The 25,689-nt window shown below is 36.5% G+C and overlaps 1 protein-coding gene across 1 annotated transcript in view; it reads left to right on the top strand.

The window, feature by feature from the left end:
- Window positions 1-8,917: 8,917 nt before the first annotated feature.
- Window positions 8,918-25,689, top strand: part of LOC112058135 (organic cation transporter protein) — a 34,423-nt gene continuing 17,651 nt past the window's right edge. Inside the window, exon 1 of the mRNA XM_024098822.2 lies at window positions 8,918-9,102. Within this exon, the coding sequence (XP_023954590.1) occupies window positions 9,100-9,102 (3 nt within the window). The 5' untranslated portion in view covers window positions 8,918-9,099. The remainder of the gene's footprint in view (window positions 9,103-25,689) is intronic.

Here is a 25,689-nt window from a genome sequence, read left to right as displayed (position 1 = left end):
CTTATATTATCGCTGATGGACATTGGCTATATTTTATCCCGTATTCCCACGGGAACGGGAATTACGCGGGTGAAACTGTAGGGCGTCTGCTACGCGTACTAATGAATATGAGGCCAGTGCAACTGGAGTACAGGAAGTTGCTAATTAAAGTGGTTAATAGGGAACAATACTAAGCTCATTGTCCCAATAAATAAAGTTATAAATACTTTGGATACCTATCCACAATTGAATGCTGCCAGTGCCTGTATACGAATATCGAAAGTTATTGTAAACAATACTAAGTACTTGTACACCTGAAATTTGCGGCTTGTATAAATCACGGGAAACTTCTAGTTCGCTCTAAACAGTCTCGCTGCGAATTCCTCAAAAACATTTTACTTATCTCAGAAGATTTCAGAAAGAAATCTCAGAAGATTTCCCGTTCGTTAGGGAGTTAGCTAGTGAGTGCGTTACAAAAAGTGTAATCGGGCGAAGCGAACGGAAGTTGAGAGGGAGAACTAAAGATGTTTTACTGCATTCGTGTGATCTAAAGCGCACTCGTTTTTAGGGTTCCGTAGACCACAAGGGCCTTTATGACTTAAAAAAACGTACTCGGAGCACGAAAATTGCATACAAATTCTGTTGTCAATTAATTAGATAAAGTTGTCAGTAAGATAACTGAGTCTGTTTGAACTAGAAAGTTGTAATTTATATTAATTACGTCTATAAAGTGATAATAAGAAAATGGGAAAAAATATTTTTTTTTGGGATTCTCTACATGCAAAGTGAGGATGAATTACGAGTTATATTTATCGTCTATTCTAGTGTGTACATAAGGGATCAAACTGCTCTAATCTACGGAATCCTACACTGCGCGTGGGGCGACACGGACTTGGCCGGTATTTTATTTTATGTTCGACTAGCGGACGCCCGCGACTACGTCCGTAGACTTCGTTCTACCCTACCATACCTCTACCCTACCACGCGACGGTAGCTTAAAAATGGAGTAACTTTTCCCGTTTTCCCAACATTTCCCTTCACTGCTCTGCTCCTATTGATCGTAGCGTGTTGAAAAGTATACGTTAACCTGCCCAGGAGTACGAAGAATAATTGTACACAGTTTCGTAGTCCGTCGAGTACTTTTTGTTTCTATAAAGAACATACAGACAGACAGACAGACAGACGGACAGAAAGACAGACAGACAAAAATTTTACTGATTGCATTTTTAGCTTCTGTATCGATCACTAATCACCTCCTGATAGGTATTTAGGAAATATGTTTCATGTACAGAATTGACCTCTCTACAGATTTATTATAAGTATAGATAATTAATTTATGTAGGTATCTACCTGAGTATTGTTTAGTTTTACGGTAGTAGGTACCTTACCTACGTGAAGGCTGTCAAGTTGTCAACCTTCAGTATTCAAAAGATGCTCTTTGAATATTCAATTACGTAGGCATTTATTTACTCACCGATCGTTACAAGGCCGTGATAGCCCAGTGTATATGACCTCTGTCTCCGATTGCGGAGGGTGTGGGTTCGAATCCGATCCGGGGCATGCACCTCCAACTTTTCAGTTGTGTGCATTGTAAGAAATTAAACATGTGTCTCAATCGGTGAAGGAAAACCTGCATACCAGATAATTATCTTAATTCTTATACTCGTGTGTGTGAAGTCTGCCAATCCGCATTGGGCCAGCGTGGTGGAGTAGTGGCCTTACCCTTCTCATTCTGAGAGGAGACTCGAGCTCAATAGTGAGCCGAATATGGGTTGATGACGACGACGTTACAAGGCGAAATATAATCTTCGTTTGTATTTTAAAACCTTCAAGGCCTTGAAGGGCGATGGAACACAGTTTTAAATGGTTTCAGTTTCGCCATAAAACTGTCTGACACTATACATCGTACACCGTCTACATCGATAAATTCATTTACGTACGGAAATAAGATACATTCCTGGCAGGGGGTGAAAGCAGAGTATTTGCATCCAATTTAGTTATGTAGTGCCATGTCCGAAACCTATTTCGTGTAACCTATTAACCTACGTAGTTTTTATAAAACAAACTGATTTTCAATAGAAAGTCATGTTGTTTATGAGTCATCTATACTAATATTATAAAGAGGAAAGATTTGATTGTTTGCATTGAATAGGCTTCAAAACTACAGAACACTGTTGGAAACTTAAACTATCTCCGAGTGCTACAGGCTATATTTTATCCCAGTATTCCTACGGAACCGATGACTAAGCGGGTGCAGCCGCGCGGCGTCTGCTAGTCCTACTATAAAATATAATAAACTCGAAAGATTGTATAGATGATTGTTACTCTTTAACACTGCAACTACTGAACCGATTTAGCTGAAATTTCGAATGGAAATAGATTTTACTCTATAGATTTTTTCATCCCGAAAACATCCAGGGTTCCCGAGGGATTTGTGAAAAAGTAAATTTCACGCCGACGAAGTGCGGGTGTCCGCTTGTATCCTATATTTTATCTTCGTATTCCCATGGGAACCGGTAGGTACTACTAGAAGGGTGAAACCGCGGGGCGTCTACTAGTTTGGTAATAAAGATATCCTAACTGATTAACTGACCACATTGTGGCTACGAGGCACATAGTTCGAAGAGCCGATAGTCGTTGGGGTCCCAAATCTTAATGCACTAGAAAACGTAGCGTTGGTCGTTCCTCCACCAGATGGACTGACGACATCAAGCGAGGGATTCGCTGGATGCAGGTGGCTCAAGATCGTGATTCGTGAGGCCCTACAAAAGACCTTTGTCCTGCAGTGGACGTCCATTGGCTGATATAATGATGTTGATGATGATGATTGTGGGTAAAGGGTTTGTAGTGAACCTACTTGTAAGACCAGGATTCACAGCATTAGTTGTGATAAAGTAAGAGTGTCCGATATTGGAGTGTAGAGTTAGCTCTCCATTGGATCGTTTACTCTCCTTTTTAAGTTGGGTAAAAAGCTGCCAGTCATGTTATATTTAAATGCAATTTGTTACGGATATAACAGATTACATTCGGTAGTCAGCGTCTACCTAAGCGACAGGGAACTATTAATGTTCAGCATTCAGAGGTGATTCACCCCTCTAGGTAGGTATAGGTAGGTATAATATGCTTCGTAAGCACGGTTAGTTAGCTTTGCTAGCGTTAAAATACAAATCAAGTGCTTTACGGTCAAATAATACGTCTAATTTTAACTGTCGTTTATCTTGAAAGTAAGTAGCGAACCTAGTCAAGCTTCTCTTTGACTTATTCAACTTGATAATTTCACCCCATTGGCTAGTACAATTACGCAAGCAATCTATAAGCTATTGACGATAAACAGAATATTTAGCCCCTTATAATACGATTTATTTTGTGCCTAATATTTGGTACATCCTATCTATCCAACTTCGTCCGGGTGGAAAAGCAACACTTCGTTTTTTTAAAAGAAAAGACTAGTAGGTATAAAGTTTCCGCAGATTTATTTCATAATCCCGACTTTTCTAATTTCAGAGGCTTCCGACACTTTCAACAATTATCGTACTTTATTTTTAAATGACTCAACCAATTTACACGAAGTGCTGATAATGTCTTTAACTTAACCTTGCTTATGAATGAATCTATAGGTAAAACAGCGTGTAAATCTGTTCAGTAGTCTTCGAGCTTAGGTATCGCAAACATACGGACAAACAGGCGCGGCGATCTAGATTCCAGCCCCCCTAGCCAAGTGGCGTGTCGATTCTCTTTCTACGATCGCTAACGCTTCGAAAACTAGAAAGATGTATGGGAATGACATTTATCAAGATTATCACAATATCTACTTATACAAAATAAGATAAAAAAAACTTCTCCACTCCTCACCTTTTTTTTAATTTAAGCCCCATTTATAAAATTTATATACCACAGTTCTGACGAATCCAAAGACACCTCTTAAGCAGAGTAAAGACTGTGTCTTAAGTCAAAAACCTTTTTTAAACTGTTTTAGGGCGTGCCAAATAAATTGACATACATACACACAAACACGCATACACACAAACATACACACGCTCGAAACATTAGTCCTCCTTTCGACGCAGTCGGGTAATAAAGATTTTTTTTACTCTTTTAAAGGGTTCTTAAGGATTACTTAACTTAAGAACCCTTTAAGGGTTACCTACACCGTTGGAGTGGGTGAACAGCGCACTTGCAATTTATAAGACATAGAAACTTCCAAAATCGTATAATCCTAAAGATATTATATATACATATACACTACTACTATACCTACACACGATTACTTACTTTAAAACCTGTCTGAAGACATATAGGTAACTTTCACAAAAGACTGCGTTACTGAGAAACTGTTCAAAAGAAAGAATAACCCATTAACCTTTTTTAATTGAACCTGGGACCTCATAAGCCATCGTCAAACACCTTACCACAACACTAACACGGTACCTGGTTTCTATCTATAGGTACTATTATTATTCATTGTTTGAGGTTGTAGGGGGAAATATCAGAATCTACTGAACCGATTTTTACAATAGGGATGATGACAGTTTTTTTAATTGTATATAAATTAAGAGTATACTAATAGTAAAGCAATTTTGTAAAAGTAACAGGGTATCTGCGATCATTACTTTCGGAGCTACAGGGATTTAAAGGGTCAGTTTTGCGGCGCTGCCGCGAATCCCTGAAAAACGCTCCATACAAAATGGCACGATTTAGTGACGTCGTTGGCTCGCTGATCGTTAGGTTTGTATGGGCGTTCAAACAAAATTACTAATATCATTGTTATTTGTACGTTTATGTTTATAGTTTATTTATTGAAAAATGTCACATTTAATGTAAGGAAGCTAAAACTGTATGAATTATCATCTAATTACGATAAAAAAAATTTAATAGATTTTGAAATTTTATAATCTTATTTATTTTGCAAATATCCAGACAATCTTTGCTTTTTATGTATAAATTAGTTAACATTGACCTTATTTACCCGAATGTATCATAAAAATCAATATATTCAAACCTAGTCATCATCCCCATTCTTTTACCACTAGAAAGCCACGTTATTTGTGAATATTATAAATTATATTTTGTTTCCGTATTCCCACGGGAACGGGAACTACTTGGATGAAACCGCGTGGCGTCGGCTAGTGTATACTAATTTAATGAAGCTGAAGAGTATGTTTGCAATGCGCTTATCTCTGGAATTATCAGCCGGATTTGAAATATTATGTTTGCGTTTGATAATACAAGCCAATATCGGCTGTTAACATTTTGGAAATTCTAGCATAGTACAGGTTTATGTAAGGGATAAAAGTAGATAGATAAAAAATGTATAAATTCCTAAAGAAAATTTCTACGGGGTAATTTGAAAAGATTTCAAGAATTTTGAAAATTATAAGCGATAAATGTTTGTATAAGCTAACAGCCCTCATTGGCATGAGAGCTTTTTTATCGGACGGTAAAAAAGCGTTGAAATATAGTATAGACTCAGACTCAGACTCAGAAGGGCTGGCTCATTTTTTGCGCAAAGGATTTGCCTGACTGTCCAGCGCGGAAATGCATTATGAGTATTTTTCCACTATTCACCACCAACACCAGATAAGTTAGCTTAAGTTCCTTAATGTATTCTTTCTCAATAAAAAAAAAACTCAGACCAATAAACAGGACTATGAAGTTAAATAAAGGTCTATTTCCGACACCCAAAATTTAAAATGCAACCATTACAAACAAACATACAAATATTTCCTCTTTGTAATATTAAGTAAAGATTGAGCATTTAAAACTAAAAAAATACATTAAACAAAGACATAAAATAAAGTACCTATACACAAGTGTGCAACAGTCTCTTCCAGACAACCTATGCGATGAAGGAATCGTATGCTCAAAATGCATTGGGATAAGTACATATTGCAAGAATTTGCATTAAATACTAATGGAGCGTATACTTAGTTGTGTAGTTTATTTTAATTCTATTGTTATTGTAAGAATACATCTGAAATTATGAAATTGGGTCAGCGACCTTTGTAATGCGAACATCGGTCGCCATCGACCGTGAAAATGCGCCAACTCATATCGTGCTCAAATGCGTCTCGAGTTAATAAAAACTACATAATTATTATACTGCTACTTATACCTACTATTGTAGGATCGAGTAGGAGTAAAAGCTTAGTTAAAAGCCCATTTTGTGTAGTGGTTACGGTTAGTTTAATTGACTGTGACTTGCGAGGTTAGAGTTCCGGATGCGGCTTTAAATAAATTAAAATAAAAAAATATTATTAATCATTTTCAGGTCAGAGACCCATATACAAAACTAGCTGAAGCCGCACGGTCTCACCCGCGTGGTTCCTGTTCCCGTAAGAATATGGGGATAATATATAGCCTATAGCCTTCGTCGATAAATGGGCTATCTAACACTGAAAGAATTTTTCAAATCAGACCAGTAGTTCCTGAGATTAGCGCGTTCAATCAAACAAACAAACAATCAAACTCTTCAGCTTTATAATATTAGTATAGATATACGTACACACTTAATACACAGTGTAGGTAAACCTTCATGTGACCTACGGTTTAATAACGAAGTTCTTTTTAAGTTTCTTTTTTAAGACTTTGAAAATTTTTCCTTTTTCCCTTCCAGCGAAAAGCTCAAAGGAACTAGGAGTGCGGGCTACGACAAAATAGTCCTCCTCGGGGAGCGAAATGGATCATGTAGATTTGAGTCATTTTAATCCTCAACGCCTCAATGGCTTACGGTTGTGGATACCTACGAGTTAGGGTATTTTGTTTGAGGAAAGGTTTGTTTTTAGGATAATGATAACAGTAAATGATGAGTTAAGATCCTCCTCTCATAGATATAGATTAAAATATTATTGTGGATTTCGGATGAGGTTCTTCATTTTCGGAGTCGGTTAAAACTTATCAGTCTCGGTAACATCGAGGCGCCATTACCTCGAGTAACAGTCGATAAAAGAGGTTTTAAACCTGTTGCTAAGTTTGCCGCACTGCGTCTACCTACAGCTTTTATCTTCTATTGAATGTATGGTACTCGTATTTATAACAAAAGGTTTATTAATTAAAATAGCGATAATCATAAACTAAGTTTATTTTTATACAGGGTGAATGAATTTGGATTGTTAAGATATTATCTTTCCAATACGAACCAAATAAAATACTTAATCTCATCCATTTCAAAACCGCTGCAAATTATTTTCTTATATTTATTGTACAAAGTTATATACAACTTATGCTTTTTAAAACGTAAGTTGCTTAAAAGACGATTGTTTATAAGTTTTCTGTAACTTTTTCAATTAGAAAAAATCTATGTGAAGGTAGTGATTGAAGCTTTTAAGTTTTGACTATCCTAGGCATTATAAAATAGATATATAAGGTAAATTTATGTACTACTGACACAGAAAACATATGTTACTAGTTGCGAAAATGATTGATAAACCACTTAGTTTTACCTAAATAGGCATTTGCTAGGTATATTTACTTCGAAGCGCTGCTGCTTTTTGGCCGTTAACTTCAGGCATAAATAGCTAGTCATTATGTGGCTAATTTATCACCACTTGTAAACCAAAACACAGTAAAATGCAGCATGGCAGCAGCGTGGTAGATTCAGGGAGAGTCATAAGATTCTCATTTGTGTACATAAGTATGTATTCTATGGTTAAACTCAAGATCTCGTTAAGTTTGTCAACTTAAAATTTGATTATTTTAAGTTGACAAACTTAACGAGCTTCAATTCTAAATGCGTTCTATTCATAAGCACTATGTATACGGCAGTATTTACAAACTTCACATAATAATTATAAAGCTTTTGTGGCTTTTGACGACTTGGTTGACTTCTCAATTCTCAGCAGCTGCTACTAAGAATTTCTTTTATGAAAGAAATATCCTTCCGAGTCTTTACATCTTTATAACCCGACTTTGGACACGAAGAAAGCGCCATATTCACAAAATGAAACATTATGTATTGCAGTATTCGTAAACTTGAATAATAACGATGCCGAAGTTGGTAGCACGGTTTTTGAGTTTCGTCGGGTCGACGAAATAAAAATACCTTACGACGGAAGAAAGATGTACCCTAAATTATCTTCATAACGCGACTCTTGGCCCGAAGAAAGGATGATAAGATTCGCAGCCAAAAGCGACATGTTCAAAAATGAAACAACATGTATACTGCAGTATTCAAATTTTCACAAAATAATTATGGTGCAGAAGTGACTTTTGACGGCACGTCGGGAGAAAGAAGTAAGTACCCTAAATTATCTTCATAACGCGACTCTTGGCAAGAAGAAAGGACCATAAGATTCGCAGCCGAAAGCGACATGTTCATAAAAGAAACACCATGTATACTGCAGTATTCATAATTTTCACATAATAATTATGATGCTGAAGTGACTTTTGACGGCACGACGGAAGATACCCTAAATTATTTGGCACGAAGAAAGGACCCTAAAATTCGCAGCCGAAAGCGACATACTTATAAATGAAACACCATACTGCAGTATTCATAATTTTCACATAATAAATAGGCACGATCGACGGAAGAAAAAAATACCCTAAATTATTTCCATAACTTTTGGCACGAAGAAAAGACCATAAGATTCGCAGCCGAAAGCCACATGATCATAGAAGAAACACCATGTATATTGCAGTATTCATAATTTTCACATAATAATTATGGTGCAGAAGTGACTTTCACCTCATCATCATATCAGCCGATGGACGTCCACTGCAGGACATAGGCCTTTTGTAGGGACTTCCAAACATCATAAATATTATACTGAGCCACCTGCATCCAGCGAATCCCTGCGAAGAAAAGATACCCTAAATTATTTCCATAACTCTTGGCACGAAGAAAGGACCATATGACGACGACGACCGAAAGCGACATGTTCATAAAAGAAACACCATGTATACTGCAGTATTCATAAATTTCACATATGGTGCCGAGGTGGCACGGCAGTGTTTACGTACCGCCGCGCCGGCCGGTCGTGGCATCTGGTACACATAAATTACGTGTTTCTGAACGGAAAAATTAACATCAACCGCTATTTCTTTGGTTATTTTCAACCGCGTGTCTATGTGTGTGTGTGATTGTGGTCGCGATTATAAATAGTTGATCCGTTGATCCCTAAAATGGTAAGTTGATGGGTGTAAGTGTTCCACTTTTGTTTATTTGCGTCACTTGTATTAAAATATTTATAATTGTAAAAAGCTTTCGATAATATCCAGTTAACTATGTTCATTAGGCTATAATAACTGTAGGAATATAGAGTACCTAACCTATACAAAAATACGTCCAATTGCGAGTAAGAATAAAATACATAATCACAATAAATAAGTATTTTATCGCTTTAATGACGTTATCTCAACAATAACAGCTGTCCTATATTTTTTCTGATTTGCGGAGGTCAGTGAGCGATCCTATTTATCTGGACATTGGAACATTTTGATTTGTCGAATCCATCGCTGCAAAAACAATAAATGAAACTAAATGTAAATTATAAATAAGTATGTAACAAGTAAATACAAAGTATGAAAAAAGTTTTTATATGCGGATGTCAAGGAGACGCGTGACGTTTTTTTATGGGTTTCACTGCCTTCACCACGCTGCTTGTAAAGACAAATTCAGGACCACATTTATTCTGTGCCTATAGGTAACTACTATTTTAGATATGAGTAGGAGTAAAAGCTTAGTTAATAGCCCAATTTGTTATTAAGTAGACACCAATATATATTTCTCTTATTTTTTTAAACAAAATCTGTACTTACCTAAGCAACCGACTGTAGAGTAAGGCAGCGGTTCCCAAATGGTGTTCCGCGGAACCCTGAGATTCCATGACAGGCCCTAAGAGGTTCCGCGAAAATTCATGATTTTCATATTGTCAATAGTTTCAATTGTGATAATATTAATTGACGTAACTTATTATTCATTTTCAATTAACTTGTTTTAAAATATTGCATTCCAAAATTCCATGGCACCATTTAGGAAACCGATATTCTTCTGGCGCGTTACCACGCGACGAGACTTAAGAGTTTTCCGTCTTCACTTTACTTCTTTCTTAAGCTAGAGTTCCGCCAAAAATTGGTGAAATGAAACAAAAAGGGTTTCGAAGTCAAAAGAATTCGGGAACCCCTGGAGTAAGCAACATAATCACAATACGCTGTCTCAAAGATCATAGCCATATTCATTATTCGACTCTTGCTCTGATAGTCAAGCGAAAGCTTTTTAACATGTTGGTCCACGCTTTTCGCTATCAAGACCATTGACGGCAACAGTAACAGTAACCGTTGATTAAAGATTCCACATGGCGGTAATCTGGTGAAATCTTCAAATATACAAAAACACTGAATAAATCCACTGGTTTATTAATCTATACTACGAATAATATTCTATAGAGAAAAGGTTTGTTTGTCCCGAGTGCTATAGGCTATATTTTATCCCTGTATTCCTACAGGTAATAACTGCTAGTAATAAGTAAACATGAACTAAGAAGACCATAGATAATTCATAATTGGTCTGAGTATTACACCTACATTATTTTGTGCTATTTTTGCTTGTGCTTAACTGCAATTCCAATTATACCCGTAGAGTAGGTACTAGCATACAGAATTTAATCATGCCTTGTGGAAAGCAGTAATGAGGTTCGGGCGCGCTTGCCTAGAAGTTGCCTATTCACTTTTGCTGAGTGTACACAACCGCACAAATTATAATTATCATTGGAAATATTTTTCTTCCAATTTTCTCTTTTGTATAAAGAGAAAATTGAAAAAGAGGCGTAAATTTGACGGGTCTTTGGCATCGCAGCTTCTAAACGAATAAACCGGTTCTGATGCGGTTTTTATGGTTAAAAGTTAAAGTGATCAAGACGGCTCTTAATTTCTACATATCAATAGAGTTATTTAAATTGTATATAAATTAAGAGTATGCTAATAGTAAATTTTGTTTAAGTAACAGGGTATCTGCGATCATTACTTTCGGAGTTACAGGGATTTAAAAGGTCAGATTTGCGGCACTGCCACGGATCCCTGAAAAACGCCCCATACGAAATGTACGAATTAATGACGCTAGTTACATAATGATCGATAGATTTGTATGGGCGTTCAAATATTTATAATTCATTTATTAAAAAATGTCACATTCAATGTAAGGAATCTAAAACTGTATGAAAAAGATTTTTAATAGATTTTGAAATTTTATAATCTTATTTATTTTGCAAATATCCAGACAATCTTTGCTTTTTATGTATAAATTAGATAACATTGACCTTATTCACCCGAATGAATCATAAAAATCAATATATTCAAACCTATTCATCACCCCCATTATAATGATTCGCCATTGATTATGATTGAATACTTTTCTGTGCGATAAAGTCGTAGTTAAGTTCTGCAGTTAAATTAATGACTAAAAAGTACATCTTCTACTTATTTGCAAATAGTAAGCGAGAAGTTACTTCATACCTCATACGTCATACCTAGTTAATACCTAAATAGGTAGGCAGCGAACTCGTAAGGAATGAATCGTAACTTTCTAAATCCGTACAAAGCTTAATGTCTACAGCGTGGGTCGAAAGTTTCGATCGAAATTCGTAAGAGACTTATGCCTACAAAGTTCTACGTCCAAATGAAGATAAATGAATTATTTTTCTTGTCTTTCTCATATTATCTGATCTAGCGACATAGTTTATATTTGTGTTGTTGACTAGTGGACGCGCGCAACTTCAACTGCGTGAAATTTAGGTTTTCTGGAATCCTGCGGCAACACGGATGGTAATAAGTATCTCATCTGATGGTAAGTGATGATGCAATCTAAGATGGAAGCGGGCTAACTTGTTAGGAGTTGGATGAAAATTTACACCCCTTTTGGTACACAACATCGTACCGGTACACTAAATCGCTTGGCGGTACGTCTTGCCGGTAGGGTATACCTGGACCAATTAAGAAAACCTCAATCAGCCCAGCCGGGGATCGAACCCAAAACCTTGAAGTCTTGTAAATCCAACGCGCACACCTTTTGCTCAATAACCTCCTTTACCTTCTAGTGAAAGTCCCAACAATCCAAAGATACAGTCCGATTATACAGACAGACTGTCAGACAGGCAGTATTTTTTTTTAAAGTTCGATTATGTGTTATAGTCGTGTAAATACATGTAAATAACTGTAACCATTTGAATAAACCAGTTATTTATAAAATCACAGATAGGCACTTAAATTTTTTGTCAAAATTTCTTAACTCAAAAAGTTCAAGGACGAAAGTTCAACTAAACGCAACTGTGAACGCATTACTGCGCTGAAGCCTTTGAACGTTCAACAACATGTGTCATGACGCACAGATTTGCGTTTTGCGTTCGCCCAATGTCAAGAGTGTCTGAAAATAAACTCAAATGAATAAAGCCGAATTATTTCTGAATAATAATGAATACGAAACGCCCCGTACCTACGCAGATTCTAAAATAATTTAACAGATTTGTCTGGTCGCTCCGTAACTCGGTTATAAATTATAACTAAAATAAAGTCATATTAAATAAATGTTTATGCTAATTAGGTCCATAATTAAGTCAGTAATATATTGGCTAGATTGTAGTATGAGATAGATACCAACTACCAACTTAGATTATCTTGATGTAACTTGCCTACTAAAAAATAATTACTTATTTACTTTATAAGCCTCTTTAGCACATTTTCTGAGCCTAGGTTGGTCAGACCTGCCTAATTTTATATAGTTAAAAGTTTGTTGTACATGCTCGTACGGTCATACTGGCAAGTTCGTTGACATTCCCATGATATGCGGGCTACGGGGGGAAAGACTGCGCGGGTGTGAAATCGTGTGTGCGGGAAAGTGAGGTGCATCAGTCGTGGGGTTTTCATTCATCGCTACACGCCCCATGCGGACCATCGGGAGTGCTACGAACGAAGTTGCCAAGCTATATAGGAAGGAAGATACAGCAGACAACTATAGAGTATGGACTGTTTTTTTAGGCTTCCGCTTGACTACAAGTTACCTGATAGAAAGTTATAATGCGGTCTAAGTTGGAGCGCGCTTACCTAGAAGAGGAGGACCGTGGAGGCTTTGAGAGGTAGCAAGTTTTAAAGCTCCAGACCTTCAATTACCCAAGTACAAAACGTAATTTTTGAATAGTTTCGACAAGATATAATGAGAAACCAAACGCCACCATGGTCCAAACTCTATGGTTGCCTTACATATGGTACGAAACAGGAGTAAAGACAGGCAAACTTTCAGCTTTAAAAAATGAGGAAGGTCCGACTATCACAGGCTTTTAATCTATGTCATATTAATTCACTAACATAACGTTATTATGTTGTATTGTATACCTATTTATCTCTATTTATATAACCAAATGACCTCAGTTTTTTTGGGGTTTAATATTAAAGGTCGTTGGTTTAATAATGAAACAAAATCTAAATCTTTATCTAAATAAAATAGAGAACTTTTTGACAGCTGAGTGCGCATTGGGTAGTGACTAATGACCCTGCGTGTAGGCTGTAGGTTCGATTCCCACAACTGGAAAAATTTTGTGTGATGTGAACATGGATGTCTTCCATCTCATTCTTTCTTTCTTTCTTCATCATAGGTGTTGAATGATTATATGTACCTACCCATTTCTATTTTATAGTCGTCAAGCGCTTACGCGCAAGCGTAGTAAATCATTTTGAGGTTAATTTCATTGACAGTTAATTAAAAAAAACCCAATTCAACGAGGACGAAATTGTGTAGCTACGAATATCGACCATTTCTAAACGCGACCCGAGTTGGAATGGGAATCAAACTCGGAGCTTCAAGCTCCATCGTCCTACTCGGTACCTAGGTATAAGACAAATATTAGATATTCTCTAGCAATTGATGAATTGCTATAATTAGGTGGCGGTTTAGTGCCAAAAGATCGTTACTGAACAGCGTCGCATTTCCTCAGTCTATATTTAGCGAAGGGCTTTAACAAGGTATCCCTGCGACTTCGTCCATGGAAATCGTTTTATTTTTAACCAAAAGTTTAATTTTTACAGTCGGGAGCAATCTTTATGACGTTTCCGAACATCGTGCCATAAGCTGCGAATTCCAATAGTTGTCAGCCGCAACTTAGGGGGCGGCGGCGGAGATTCACTCCACGCGCGTCCACTTAAGAGGAGCGGAGATTTTGTGCAATCCTATTGGTTAATATTTCTCCGTTTCTCAGCTCCGCTGCCTCGCTCCGCTTCGGTGGACCCACTCGCCGTCGATTGACTATGTAGGATACCTGCGTCTAACAACTACCGCAGCTTATTTCGGTGACGTCAGCTAGCAACTCACCATCCAATTAGTCCATGACTGTGCCTGCAATGAAATGCCTGAAATGTCTTGAAAGACATTTCCCGAAATGGGATTTAAGGATAAAAGTTAGGTAGGTAGGTATTCGAAGAAAATGGAATTTCACGAACTTACATGAAACTCCATTTTCTTCGAAGTAGTAAATCTTTGATACCTACAAGATGTTTTTAATGTAACGATTAGAAAATTATTCAGTGCGTACCTATCTAACTAATTTAAAACATTCTCATTTCGTTTACTATTTTTAAGCATTATTAAAGTAACTTTAGTAATAAGTTTAAAATCTAGTTACATCAAATAACTACAAATTGGTAAGTAATTTAAAACGAACCTCATTTCGTTTACTATTTTTAACCATTATTAAAGTAACTTTAGTTAAACTTTAAATAATTTTAAAACCTACTTACATCAAATAATTACAAATTGGTATTGGTAGGTACATAAGCAGATATATTATAGGCAGGCGTTATCAATATTTTAGTAGGTTAAATGAAGCACGCTACATTGACGAGTGTTTACTTACCTACTAGGCCCTTATAATTTAATTGACACTAGCAAAAGCCCCGCAGTTTCACCCGCGTAGTGCCCCGTTCCCGTAACAATTTTGACGCCCTCCGTAGCGCAGTGGTGTACGCGGTGGATTTACGTGACGAAAATCCTGGGTTCGATCCCCGGCTGGGCCAATCGAAGTTTTGTTAATTTGTCTAGGTCAGGCTAGTGGCTTCGGCCGTGGTAAGTTACCACCCTACCGGCACAGAAAACATATGTACAAGTACCGGCAAAGACGTACTTGCCAAGCGATTTAGCGTTCTGGTGCAATGTCGTGTAGAAACCAAAACGGGTTTTTAATTTTTATTATTATCCTACTATACCTATAAGCAATTTAATCTATTCATTCTCATCATCAATTTATTTTTCAGTTTCATATATCATTTTAAAGTTTTGTTCTGTAAATAGTAAAATTTTATTTATGGTTTGCTAGTTAGATAATAAAAATTGTAATAAATATTTATGTTCAATTTAGGTTGAAATTTTTATTGTTTTTTCACATCAAATATATGTTATTAGGATAAATTATTGAAATTAATATTTTAATTGTAAAAAATTCGCATACTGTAATCAGTTGAATGTATAGGTGACTCAATAATTTTAAGACCAAAACATGTAACACATTCTAGCAAATAAATGATTTGATTGATTGATTGATTGATTATAACTATACAAATCAAGCCTTATAGTGATGTAATGGTGATAGTCATGCCGATCCTTTGCCATTGCGCAAAAAATGCCAACTTCTGTCACTAGTTGAAGCTAGTAGCCGCGGTGAAATAGTTAGGAGAAATTCTTTAGGACCACGACTTCATGGCCAAATACTCGTGTCACTTACCGGTCTCACCTTTTTATTCTGCGGCTCCCAGTCTTCATTCTGTTATACTTGATTATGATTTTATGATGATTCTAATATTCTTACTCTAAGACTGATGATGAAATATTTAATCATTGTTAGTGAACAAGAACATATTAATTTGTCAAACGGTCAACTGATCCCTATCGTCAAAGTAGAATTAGAAAACTTTTCATATTTTAAAATTTTTCTAGCTCTAACGTCGAAGTAGATTTAGAATTGTTCAGAAATCTCTATTTTTACGCTCCATAAATCTCGAATATATTGGAAACATGCAGTGTTTTCCTTTTACTAATAATAAAATTATTGTGGTCGAATTTCATCCAGTGGGAGAACACTATTTGAACTAAAACGTAACAATAACATAATTTTATCGCGTGCGCTGAAGCGATAAGCTAGTTGTCGACCTGTGTCACAGAATACATGGAAAACGGACCGTTTATTTTTGTCTAAGAAAAATGACATGAAATCAGAAATCGTCAACATTTTCTTTAATTATATAAATTAAGTTTTTTTTCCCTGGCACATTAATCTATGTTGCTTTACAATTGGAAAATCTCTGTTCTGCTTTCAACTCGGAGGGTGTAGGTTCGAATCTGGTCTGGGGCATGCACCTCTAATTTTTCAGTTATGTGCACTTTTAAGAAACCAAATATGACGTGCCTCAAACGGTGAAGGAATAACATCGTGAGGAAATCCAACACACCTGAGAATTTCCTTAATTCTCTGGGTGTGTGAAGTCTGCAAATCTGCATTTGGTGAGCGCGCATGGTGGACTAAGGCCACCCTTTTATTCTGAGAGGGGACTCATGCTCAACAGTGAGCCGAATATGGGTTGTTGATGTTTTTATAACCCGATACTGTGAATATCTCAATTTTTCTATCACTATATTATAGAGAGACAGAGACGAATACGAACGCTGTCGAGTTATCAGAACAGCTTTACAATGTACCAATCTAGCGGTAGGTAGATCACCGGTTAAGGCATACGGCCAATCAATTAAGTGTTTCGGTGCAATGCTATGTAGGAAAAATCAATTAATTATATAAAACCATGGCTTCATTAAACGGTAAATACACCTTAATAACATTATCCAGACTGTATCGTCACTTGACATCAGGTGTGATCGCATATTTTAACTTAAAGATAGATACGAATGATAAGAATTATGTACTTGTGAAAATTCTAGAATCTTATAATTAAATGTATAGAAATACAGACAGGCCTTCAAGTAGATAGATACGGGCGTTAGGTAGGCCATACCTTACATAGATAAAAGGTAAATTGAGCAATTGACCAACTTACTCAAGTTAGTAATTTATAGTAATTGCACTTAAATACCTATTTATGTAATTTTCAGTTAGATAATTGCTATAAAATATAAATATAGAATGTTAAATTATTATCTTAATAGCTAATTTAACATCAGTGGTAATTTTAATTGCTTACATAGAATTTAAATCCGTCTTTAATGCTAAATTGACATTTACTTAAGCGTCGCGGGCAAGGCTGGCGATTTGCACTCGACGAGTATTTCTGATGATCGTTTTTTTTATCCCCCAATATTAAGGGTTTTACTTGGCAGAGTTACTCAATAACATGCAAACCGCGTTCGAATGAAACCATAAATCCCTTCTTTGGCTCCCCTGTTATATAATATTTTCACTTTTATCTTATCTTTTTCTTTTTCCGAACCGAAATTCAAGCTCATTTAGACTAATATTTATTTTAACTGTATGCTTAGTAGGTACCAGCGGCGAAGAGTTTATGCAAGCCGATTCCCGGCGGGTTACCTTTAAAAATCCATCCTTCGCCACTAGTACATATTAACTAAATGAACACGGTTATTTAGGATATTTGTTGACGGAACAAATATAGCCTACCACTACCAGTTGATAAGTGGAAAACAACTACCTATTACAGAGTTGACTCGAAACTCGTTTTCCTAAGTCCTACCCGTCAGTGGCGTGCACTTTTTAGATGCAAAAATGCACTGCATACCCTAAGGGTTCAATACAAAGTCAATAATACCTATGTTGGACCACAGCTTACAGTGTGCATCTGGATTGAGGGTCCAAATTTTAAATCTTCGCAAAACAAAATAAGATTTACACAGGGAAATAGTTAAAATTTGGTAAAAATTAGGGCAATATGCCATAAATTTCTTAAACGCGAAATAAAGCTGTAAGGATGAAATACCCTAGTTGTACAAAAGAATGTTCAGGCGAAAACCTATAACCCTACTAATAGTTAATACCTATTACAAATGCGAAATCTTTGTTGTAATTGTCTATTTGTTTGTCTGTTTAGCTTTTCACGACTAAACTAAACCAATTTTGATGTACTGTTGTACAGAGATAAACCGGTAATTGGATTAGAGCTAAACATGGGCTACTTTTTGTTGCGAAAATATAATTGCGAAATTGAGTGGAATAGAAGTTGAAAGTTTGTATTTATTTGTATTTACTTACTATTATTTTAGTCACATTTATGAAAATTGGTGCATAAATTACGAGTAAATCTAGAACAAGATGATACAAGAGTTTTTTTTAAAGATTAGAAATTTCTTTAAAAATTTAAATCAGACAATTTTTATAAAAAAAACACTACGTAAGCTTTTTATTGATAGATTAAATATAAAATTATCTACTAATATACTATCTTTGTAATGTAAAATGTAATTGGATTACAATTACACGGTTGACTTGTTCTAAGGAAGTAAAGTAGGAGTTTATAGGCTGTGTACTTGGGTCATATTATTCAGTGATCATAAACGATAATAATCGTTTAATGAATTAATAATTCCTCATTCTCGTTAGCCGTTTATTGTGTCTGAAGATCATAGAAGCTTATGACTAACACTATATAGATATAGGTCTGTATTATAAAACTGTATTCTTGCTAATAAAAAGCTTAATTGCATTTCTTAACAATGTGGTTATAGTTACAAATCTTTACTTTTTTCCAAAACCCTACAATAAATCTATAAACAGGATTATGTTTAAGCTATTTCTTACGTAATCTCTGATTATCCAATTTTTATTCGTTTATTTCAAGTAGGTTTACACTGCAAGCGCTTTTGTCTTTAGTCTCAGGTAGGTTTTTTTTAAGTCTCAATATTTTTGCAATTGAATATTTTCGAGTCGGGATCGAAGTACAATTTTATATTAAGAGATGGACAGAGTCTCTTAGTATATCTTATCCGTGTTAACGTATTTGTCTTTCGCATAAAAAGTTTTCTAAATCTAAATTAATAGTCTTTGATGACGTCTCTTCGTACTTGAACGACCTCGTCTATCGCGTGAAAAAGATCGAAACCTCTTTATCTATCCACGAAATCAGGAAGTCAGGGCTGGCCGCTGGGCAGGATTGCGTGCTGACCTTTTGCATTCGCCCTACCATGTATACCTAGCAGCATTTGTAGAATAAATAAATATTACATGATTAATGACATATACATTTACATTTGCGTCATTGTGGGCTCTTCGCCGACGAAGACAAAAATCGTACGCATCAATTCGTATCCGATAAAGACGTAAGTACTGATACCTCAGTCCGCGAACATCATTGCTAAGATCTAAGCCATGGGGAACAATATGTATAGAGCTCAACCTTTTTATGAGAATCACATGCGATAGATGGGAACTTTTTACAATTTTCACTCCTGCTTTTTGAGCTAACTTCATCATAAATTTTGAAATCCATCAAACAGCTTGATATAGAGCGTGCTAATACTCGTAGAGTAACTTTCAGAGTTCAGCTGTCTAACTAACTTAGCAAGTATCAGCGGCGAAGAGTTTATGTAAGCCGATTCCCGCCGGGTTACCTTTAAAAATCCATGCACATTCATAGTTGTACTGTATCTTGATCCGGAGTCTGTATCACGCTATATGAATTTCTTTTTCTTTGGGACGGCTTACCTTTATCTAAATTTCATCCTTTGCAATTGCCAAGTATACCTACTGCACCAGCAATATGCATTCAGTGCATTTTATTTGACGCCAACATTTTGTCGTCCTGTATTCATCAACCTGAGATGTAGGTGAACTGGGCCTTAACTAAAAATCAGTGCTGCATACTTTTTTTATAAAAAGTATGTGGCAAAATGCTAAGTTGGTGCCTTTTTCTAGGTTATGCCATAGAAAACTTATGTACGTTATGCCACATATCGCAGAGCATTTTTTATTGCTCCACTGTTTGAGTGGACAGTTAAGCCACAATATACCTAATTTAGAATTTAATAATGTGATAGTGGCACTTAAAAAAAAGATCTTTCTTTCTTTCTTTCTACCTTGTTAATCCTCATCCTCCCCTATCATAGAAAAGAAAAATAATAACTGTCCTTCAGAGATTGGGTAAATAAATAAACACGAAAAGCTTGACCACGTCGCTCTGTCCTCGGCCCGCTTGCAGATCAATTTAAAATTCGTAGCGACTCTTGGTGCCGACGCATTGCGACACGTTGCCGCGTTTGTATCGCATTATCATAAAACACCATACATCACCATTGTAAATACTTACTTATCTATTTCTATGTGTCGTGGAACTCAAGGACTATAATTCATTGACATAATCACCACCATATTCAAAAGGTATTACTTAGCTATTATGTCATTTCTAGAGATTATGTTGGATTTTGTTGGTATGTGAATAAAACTATAGTTATCTGTCGCCATTTTCGAAATTATCAGTCAAATTAGAGCGTAGATACAAAACTTTTCTTTACGCGCGCTCGGCTTGGGGAGTAAATTGGCGTTACTAAAAGTATAATCGGGCGAGGAAGATTCATAGAGTACATTGAATACAGGGGAAGAGCTAAAGAAGTTTTACTTTAATACAAGACAACTCTTTTTTTAAGAATTTTTATTTCTACTTAAATGTTTTTTTTATTCTTTACAATCCCTTGACTACAATCTCACCTGATGGTAAGTGATGATGCAGTCTAAGATGGAAGAGGGTTTTTTTTTATTCTGTACAAGTTGGCCCTTGACTACAATCTCACCTGATGGTAAGTGATGATGCAATCTAAGATGGAAGCGGGCTAACTTGTTAGGAGGAGGATGAAAAACCACACCCCTTTTCGGTATCTACACGACATCGTACCGGAACGCTAAATCGCTTGGCAGTACGTCTTTGCCGGTAGCCATGGCCGAAGCCTTCCAGCCAGACCTGGACCAATTAAGAAAATCTCAATCGGCCCAGCCGGGGATCGAACCCAGGACCTCCCTTTTGTAAATCCACCGCGCATACCACTGCGTCACGGAGGCCGTCAAAATGTAAAACAAACTTAATTTAAGATATTTGCAGAAAACCAAAATCCTTTTACAGTATAAATTTTCAAAAATCATCCACATTTTTTTCCGAATTGAATGACACCTTGCATATTATATTTCTCTAAAGCCGGATGAACATTCTGAAGATTTGAACACAATACCTTCGTATGATGTAACATATAAGTAGGATGGATTATAGATTGAAATCTTTTGTAAGCCATGTGAATGAGAAACTTAAGTAAGTCTTGAGAAAGCTTTTGACTTGTTGATTGTGTCGAAGGTTCCCTTGGTTCCATTGCAATGTAGGTTGAAACTTGGACCTTCGCTTTAATTTGGCAATTAACAAAGGTTACTTATATCAAACCATTACTATCGAACAATTCTTTTGTGTTACCTACATTCAGTGGCGTATAGTGTGCCTTGGAAAGGCCATGAAGGGTAAAGATTTTTCACAAAAGAAACAAAAATAAATATCACGTGTCTCAAACAGTAAAGGAAACACATTGTAAGGAAACCTGCATAACTGAGAATTTTCTTAATTCTCTAAGTGTGTAAAGTCTGCCAATCCGCATTGAGCCAGCGTGGTCGGCTATTTGCCTAACCCCTTTCATTCTGAGAGGAGATTAATGCTCAACAGTGAGCCGAATATGGCTTGATAATGATGATGATTCGCTTCCCGCACGAATAGAAATTACGCGGGTAAAACCGGAAAGTTCTGGTAGATGTACTTATGCAGTATAGCATGAAACTGAAAGTTATTAAATTTTATTGCATAAATAAGATTTAACGAAGTCACCTGTTTAATAATGATAGTTGAAGTTTGCACATTCAATAACTCTTCTTTTTAAGGTTATCATTTATTTCTATACTATAGTTATAAGTATATTTATTATTTATTATTATGCCCGCACTCTGAAGTACCGAGGTTGATAGCTTTTATCATTATATTCTTTTTGAGTTGTGTTTCTCAAGGTTTAATAACAAAGCATTACTTATTACGAGACATTGTAATGTTATTGATTCATAAATTTGACGTTTTATTAGTCTGCAAATAAATATGAAATGTTTATTATGTAGCAACCTATCCTGTGATTATAAATTTTGTATTGTATTGGTGCGATGAAAATAAAACAGCCTATTTTATCAGCCCAATACAGGCCTCCTTGAAGAAGGATTTTTGACCGGCAAAGACGTACTGCCAAGCGATTTAGCGTTCCGGTACGATGTCGTGTAGCGTGTGAATCCGAAAGGGATGTGGATTTTTATCCTCCTCCTAACAAGTTAGCTTCTATCATGCTGCTACATTGTGGCTTGATTTAAATAATTTTTGATTCAGTTACGATCACTGACCGGATGGGTTGCTCAACATGCTCTGAGGCGCGGGAATGCATTTGTTGTATTTGAACGCTTTTTTAACGTCCGTTAAAAAAACTCTCGTGCGAATGAGTGCTGAGGACTAAATCTCTCTCCAATGAAAGAAAAAATGTTTATTTTAAAATTGTGCACAATTCACAACCACAAAGCACCAACATTACAACTGATAATTTCTTGAGAGATAAAAAAAACCATAGATCAAGGATATTTAATATGTACATAGCGGAGCGACATCAATTAATAACCTGAGACTTCATTTAGCTACGAACCTGAACTTACCATTTGACGAACAAGGTCATCAACTCGACAGGTTGTATATGTACATAAATGTCACCACGTCACTCAAGAGATATGTGTGTTTGTCTGTTAACAAAACAAAAGATGAGAAGCGTAAAATATCCGAAGTGACACGTCCTTTACTGAGTCGCAAACATTAAGAGTACGTGCTTATCATGTGTTTAAAACTTACTCTTGTGCGTCTTTGAAATGAATTTAAAAATATGCAAATGCACTATCGGTAAGCGGCGATTATTGTAAGAAAAACATTAAAGTATTGCAGCCAATGATAATTTTAATATTATATTAACATAATAGTATACAGTAGCCCAAAAATTAACGGGCTGGCGCTGCTTAAAAGATACATATGTCCAACAGTGGATGCAACATGGCTGATGATGATACTTCTCATCAATAAAATCAAAACAGTCCTCTGGAACTGCACCTACTTGCAGAATGTTTACATTTATTCATTTACTAGCGGACGCCCGCGACTTCGTCCGCGTGAAACCTTAATACTACCCTACCCTACTCCCACTCTACAGATACCCTACTATACAAGGAATGAGTAGGGACTTAACCCTACCCCTATCAAACTCTTACTCTACTCTACCCCTACTGTACCCCTACCCCTACCCTAACCTACTTTTACCATACCCCTACCCTACCTCGCGACGGAAACTTAAAAAATGGAGTACCTATCTTCTTCCATTTTCCGTCATTTCCCTGCACTGCTCTGCTTCTATTGATCGTAGCGTGATGAAAAGTATACGATAACCTGCCCAGGAGTACGAAGAATAATTGTACCAAGTTTCGTAGTCCGTGGAGTACTTTTTGTTTCTATAACGAACGACAGACAAAAATTTTACTGATTGCATTTTTGGCATCAGTATCGATCACTAATCAACCCCTGATAGTTATTTTGGAAATATATTTAATTTACAGAATTGACCTTTCTACAGATTTATTATAAGTACCTATAGATTTTTCAATATAATTACCACAAAGATTTTTTTTTTGATGAGTAGTTTATATTTATCGTTAAATAGGCTGAAAATGGTGACAGTGCTGTAATCCAGTAAATGCGAAATCAGTAGGTACGAACTATACAAAAGCATCGTGTTGACATTAGGATTTCCGTGCATAGGCCGGCCCAAGGTTAATGTTTGTGTGCAAATTGTATTATGTTAACTTTTAATCACATCCGGGTATGCTCAAAGGCGTGACAGACACCTAATTTTAGCCAAATCAGGTATTACTAATCTATTGCTGTATTATTGGCTAATTAACACTGTGCTGTTATTTACCATGACCAAAAAACTTGGTTCGTCTTTGGTGTAATTCATGTACCTACCTAATTATGGAATTATTGATTTATTTTGTTACTGTTGAGCATTGTAGAGTCGAAATTTCCATAGCCATATGAGATGTTGATTCCGGGGGTATTTCAGGGGGGGGGGAGCACCCTACTAGCAGAGCCGCCGTTGAGAAGGGAAGCTACTGGCGCCGTAGTGCAATGCAAATACGATGCGCATTATGTCTTATTTTTCAATTATTTAATCTTAGTTCTTTGTCTGCTTTCCACGTTCGTTTGTATTTTTAATCGAGATTGTCAATATAGTGTCCCACCGACAGTTTCAGTTTCGGTTCCGGCCAAGGTTCGGCGAAATAACGGGTTGCGGTTTAGTATCGGTTTGGGCTGGAAACCGGCCAGAACTACAGCAGAAACCAAAACTGTGACTGAAGCTGTCGGACAGACGGACAGTCCCTATCAATTACTAATGTGAGATAATTGGTTAAGTACTTTGATTTTTGGTCGCTCATTAATAAGCCCTTATTTTTGTTTGGTTTGGTTGTTGGGCTTAGGGTTGCAATGTTAAAATCTTTGGCGACCATTGTCAGATGGTAATGATAATGATCGGGACCAACGGTTTAACGTGCTCTTCGAAGCACGAGGTGTAACAACCACCAACTTTGCAAAACCAGGCGGAAAATTTTCTTAGAAGAAAGAAAAGCTCAGTGTCTTATAGCCCAACCTAGGACTCAACCCAAGACATGATCTGTAGACACATAGGCTAACCACTTTAACATGAGACCAAGTGAAGAGAAATAGACAAAATGTCCAAAAGCGTCTGTTGCAGTCCACAACATAACTCGAGGACAAAGCCGTCACTTAACAAAAAAAAATAAAAAATGAAATACCTAACCTAGGCAGGTACTTACAAGTATAGTCCCTACTTACTTAAAAATAATTAATAAAGGTCTTAAAATACGCCCTTCGCGGAATTTCTACAATGCAAATAAAGAGTTGCTGGAATTTGTTACGGTATAAAAGGCGTGAACACACTTTTTATGGATGATAATGCCATTTACATGCGAATCGAGTTAGGAAATGACACCTAATTGAGATGTTAGTTACGGTTTGTGGTAACTAGCCGTAGAATACGTAGAATTGTTAAATCTTGTTAACTGGGACACAGGATACATACGTAATAGGCTAAGAGTCCAAGATAGCGTGCTACGAGTATATGCGTGAACACAGAACAGAGATCGCTAAAAGCTAAATATCTGTGTGCGTGAACGTATTTCTTCAGTAGAAAAGATAAAGGCATATTTTCGAACGATAATAAGACCAATAGCGGTGGAGTTGAAGTATCGCTCTCTTTCGTTGCGTTGGAACGATATTTTCCATTCCGCTGCTATTGGTCTATTTGTGTTTTTCTCGTCTCTAGATGTCTTGGGGCGTATCTTAAGCTTGACTTTATTTATTTATCAATACTTACCTATATCTATTTTCGATTTTTTGAGCCGTGATAGCCCAGTGGATATGACCTCTGCCTCCGATTCCGGAGGGTGTGGGTACGAATCCGGTCCGGGGCATGCACCTCCAACTTTTCAGTTGTGTGCATTTTAAGAAATTAAATATCACGTGTTTCAAACGATGAAGGAAAACATCGTGAGGAAACCTGCATACCAGAGAATTCTCTTAATTCTCTGCGTTCAATCCGCATTGGGCCAGCGTGGTGGACTGTTGGCCGTTTCCCCTCTCATTCTGAGAGGAGACTCAAGC

Source organism: Bicyclus anynana, chromosome 4, assembly GCF_947172395.1.
Source record: "Bicyclus anynana chromosome 4, ilBicAnyn1.1, whole genome shotgun sequence".
Lineage (NCBI taxonomy): Eukaryota > Metazoa > Arthropoda > Insecta > Lepidoptera > Nymphalidae > Bicyclus > Bicyclus anynana.
This window is presented reverse-complemented; position numbering and strand designations above follow the sequence as displayed.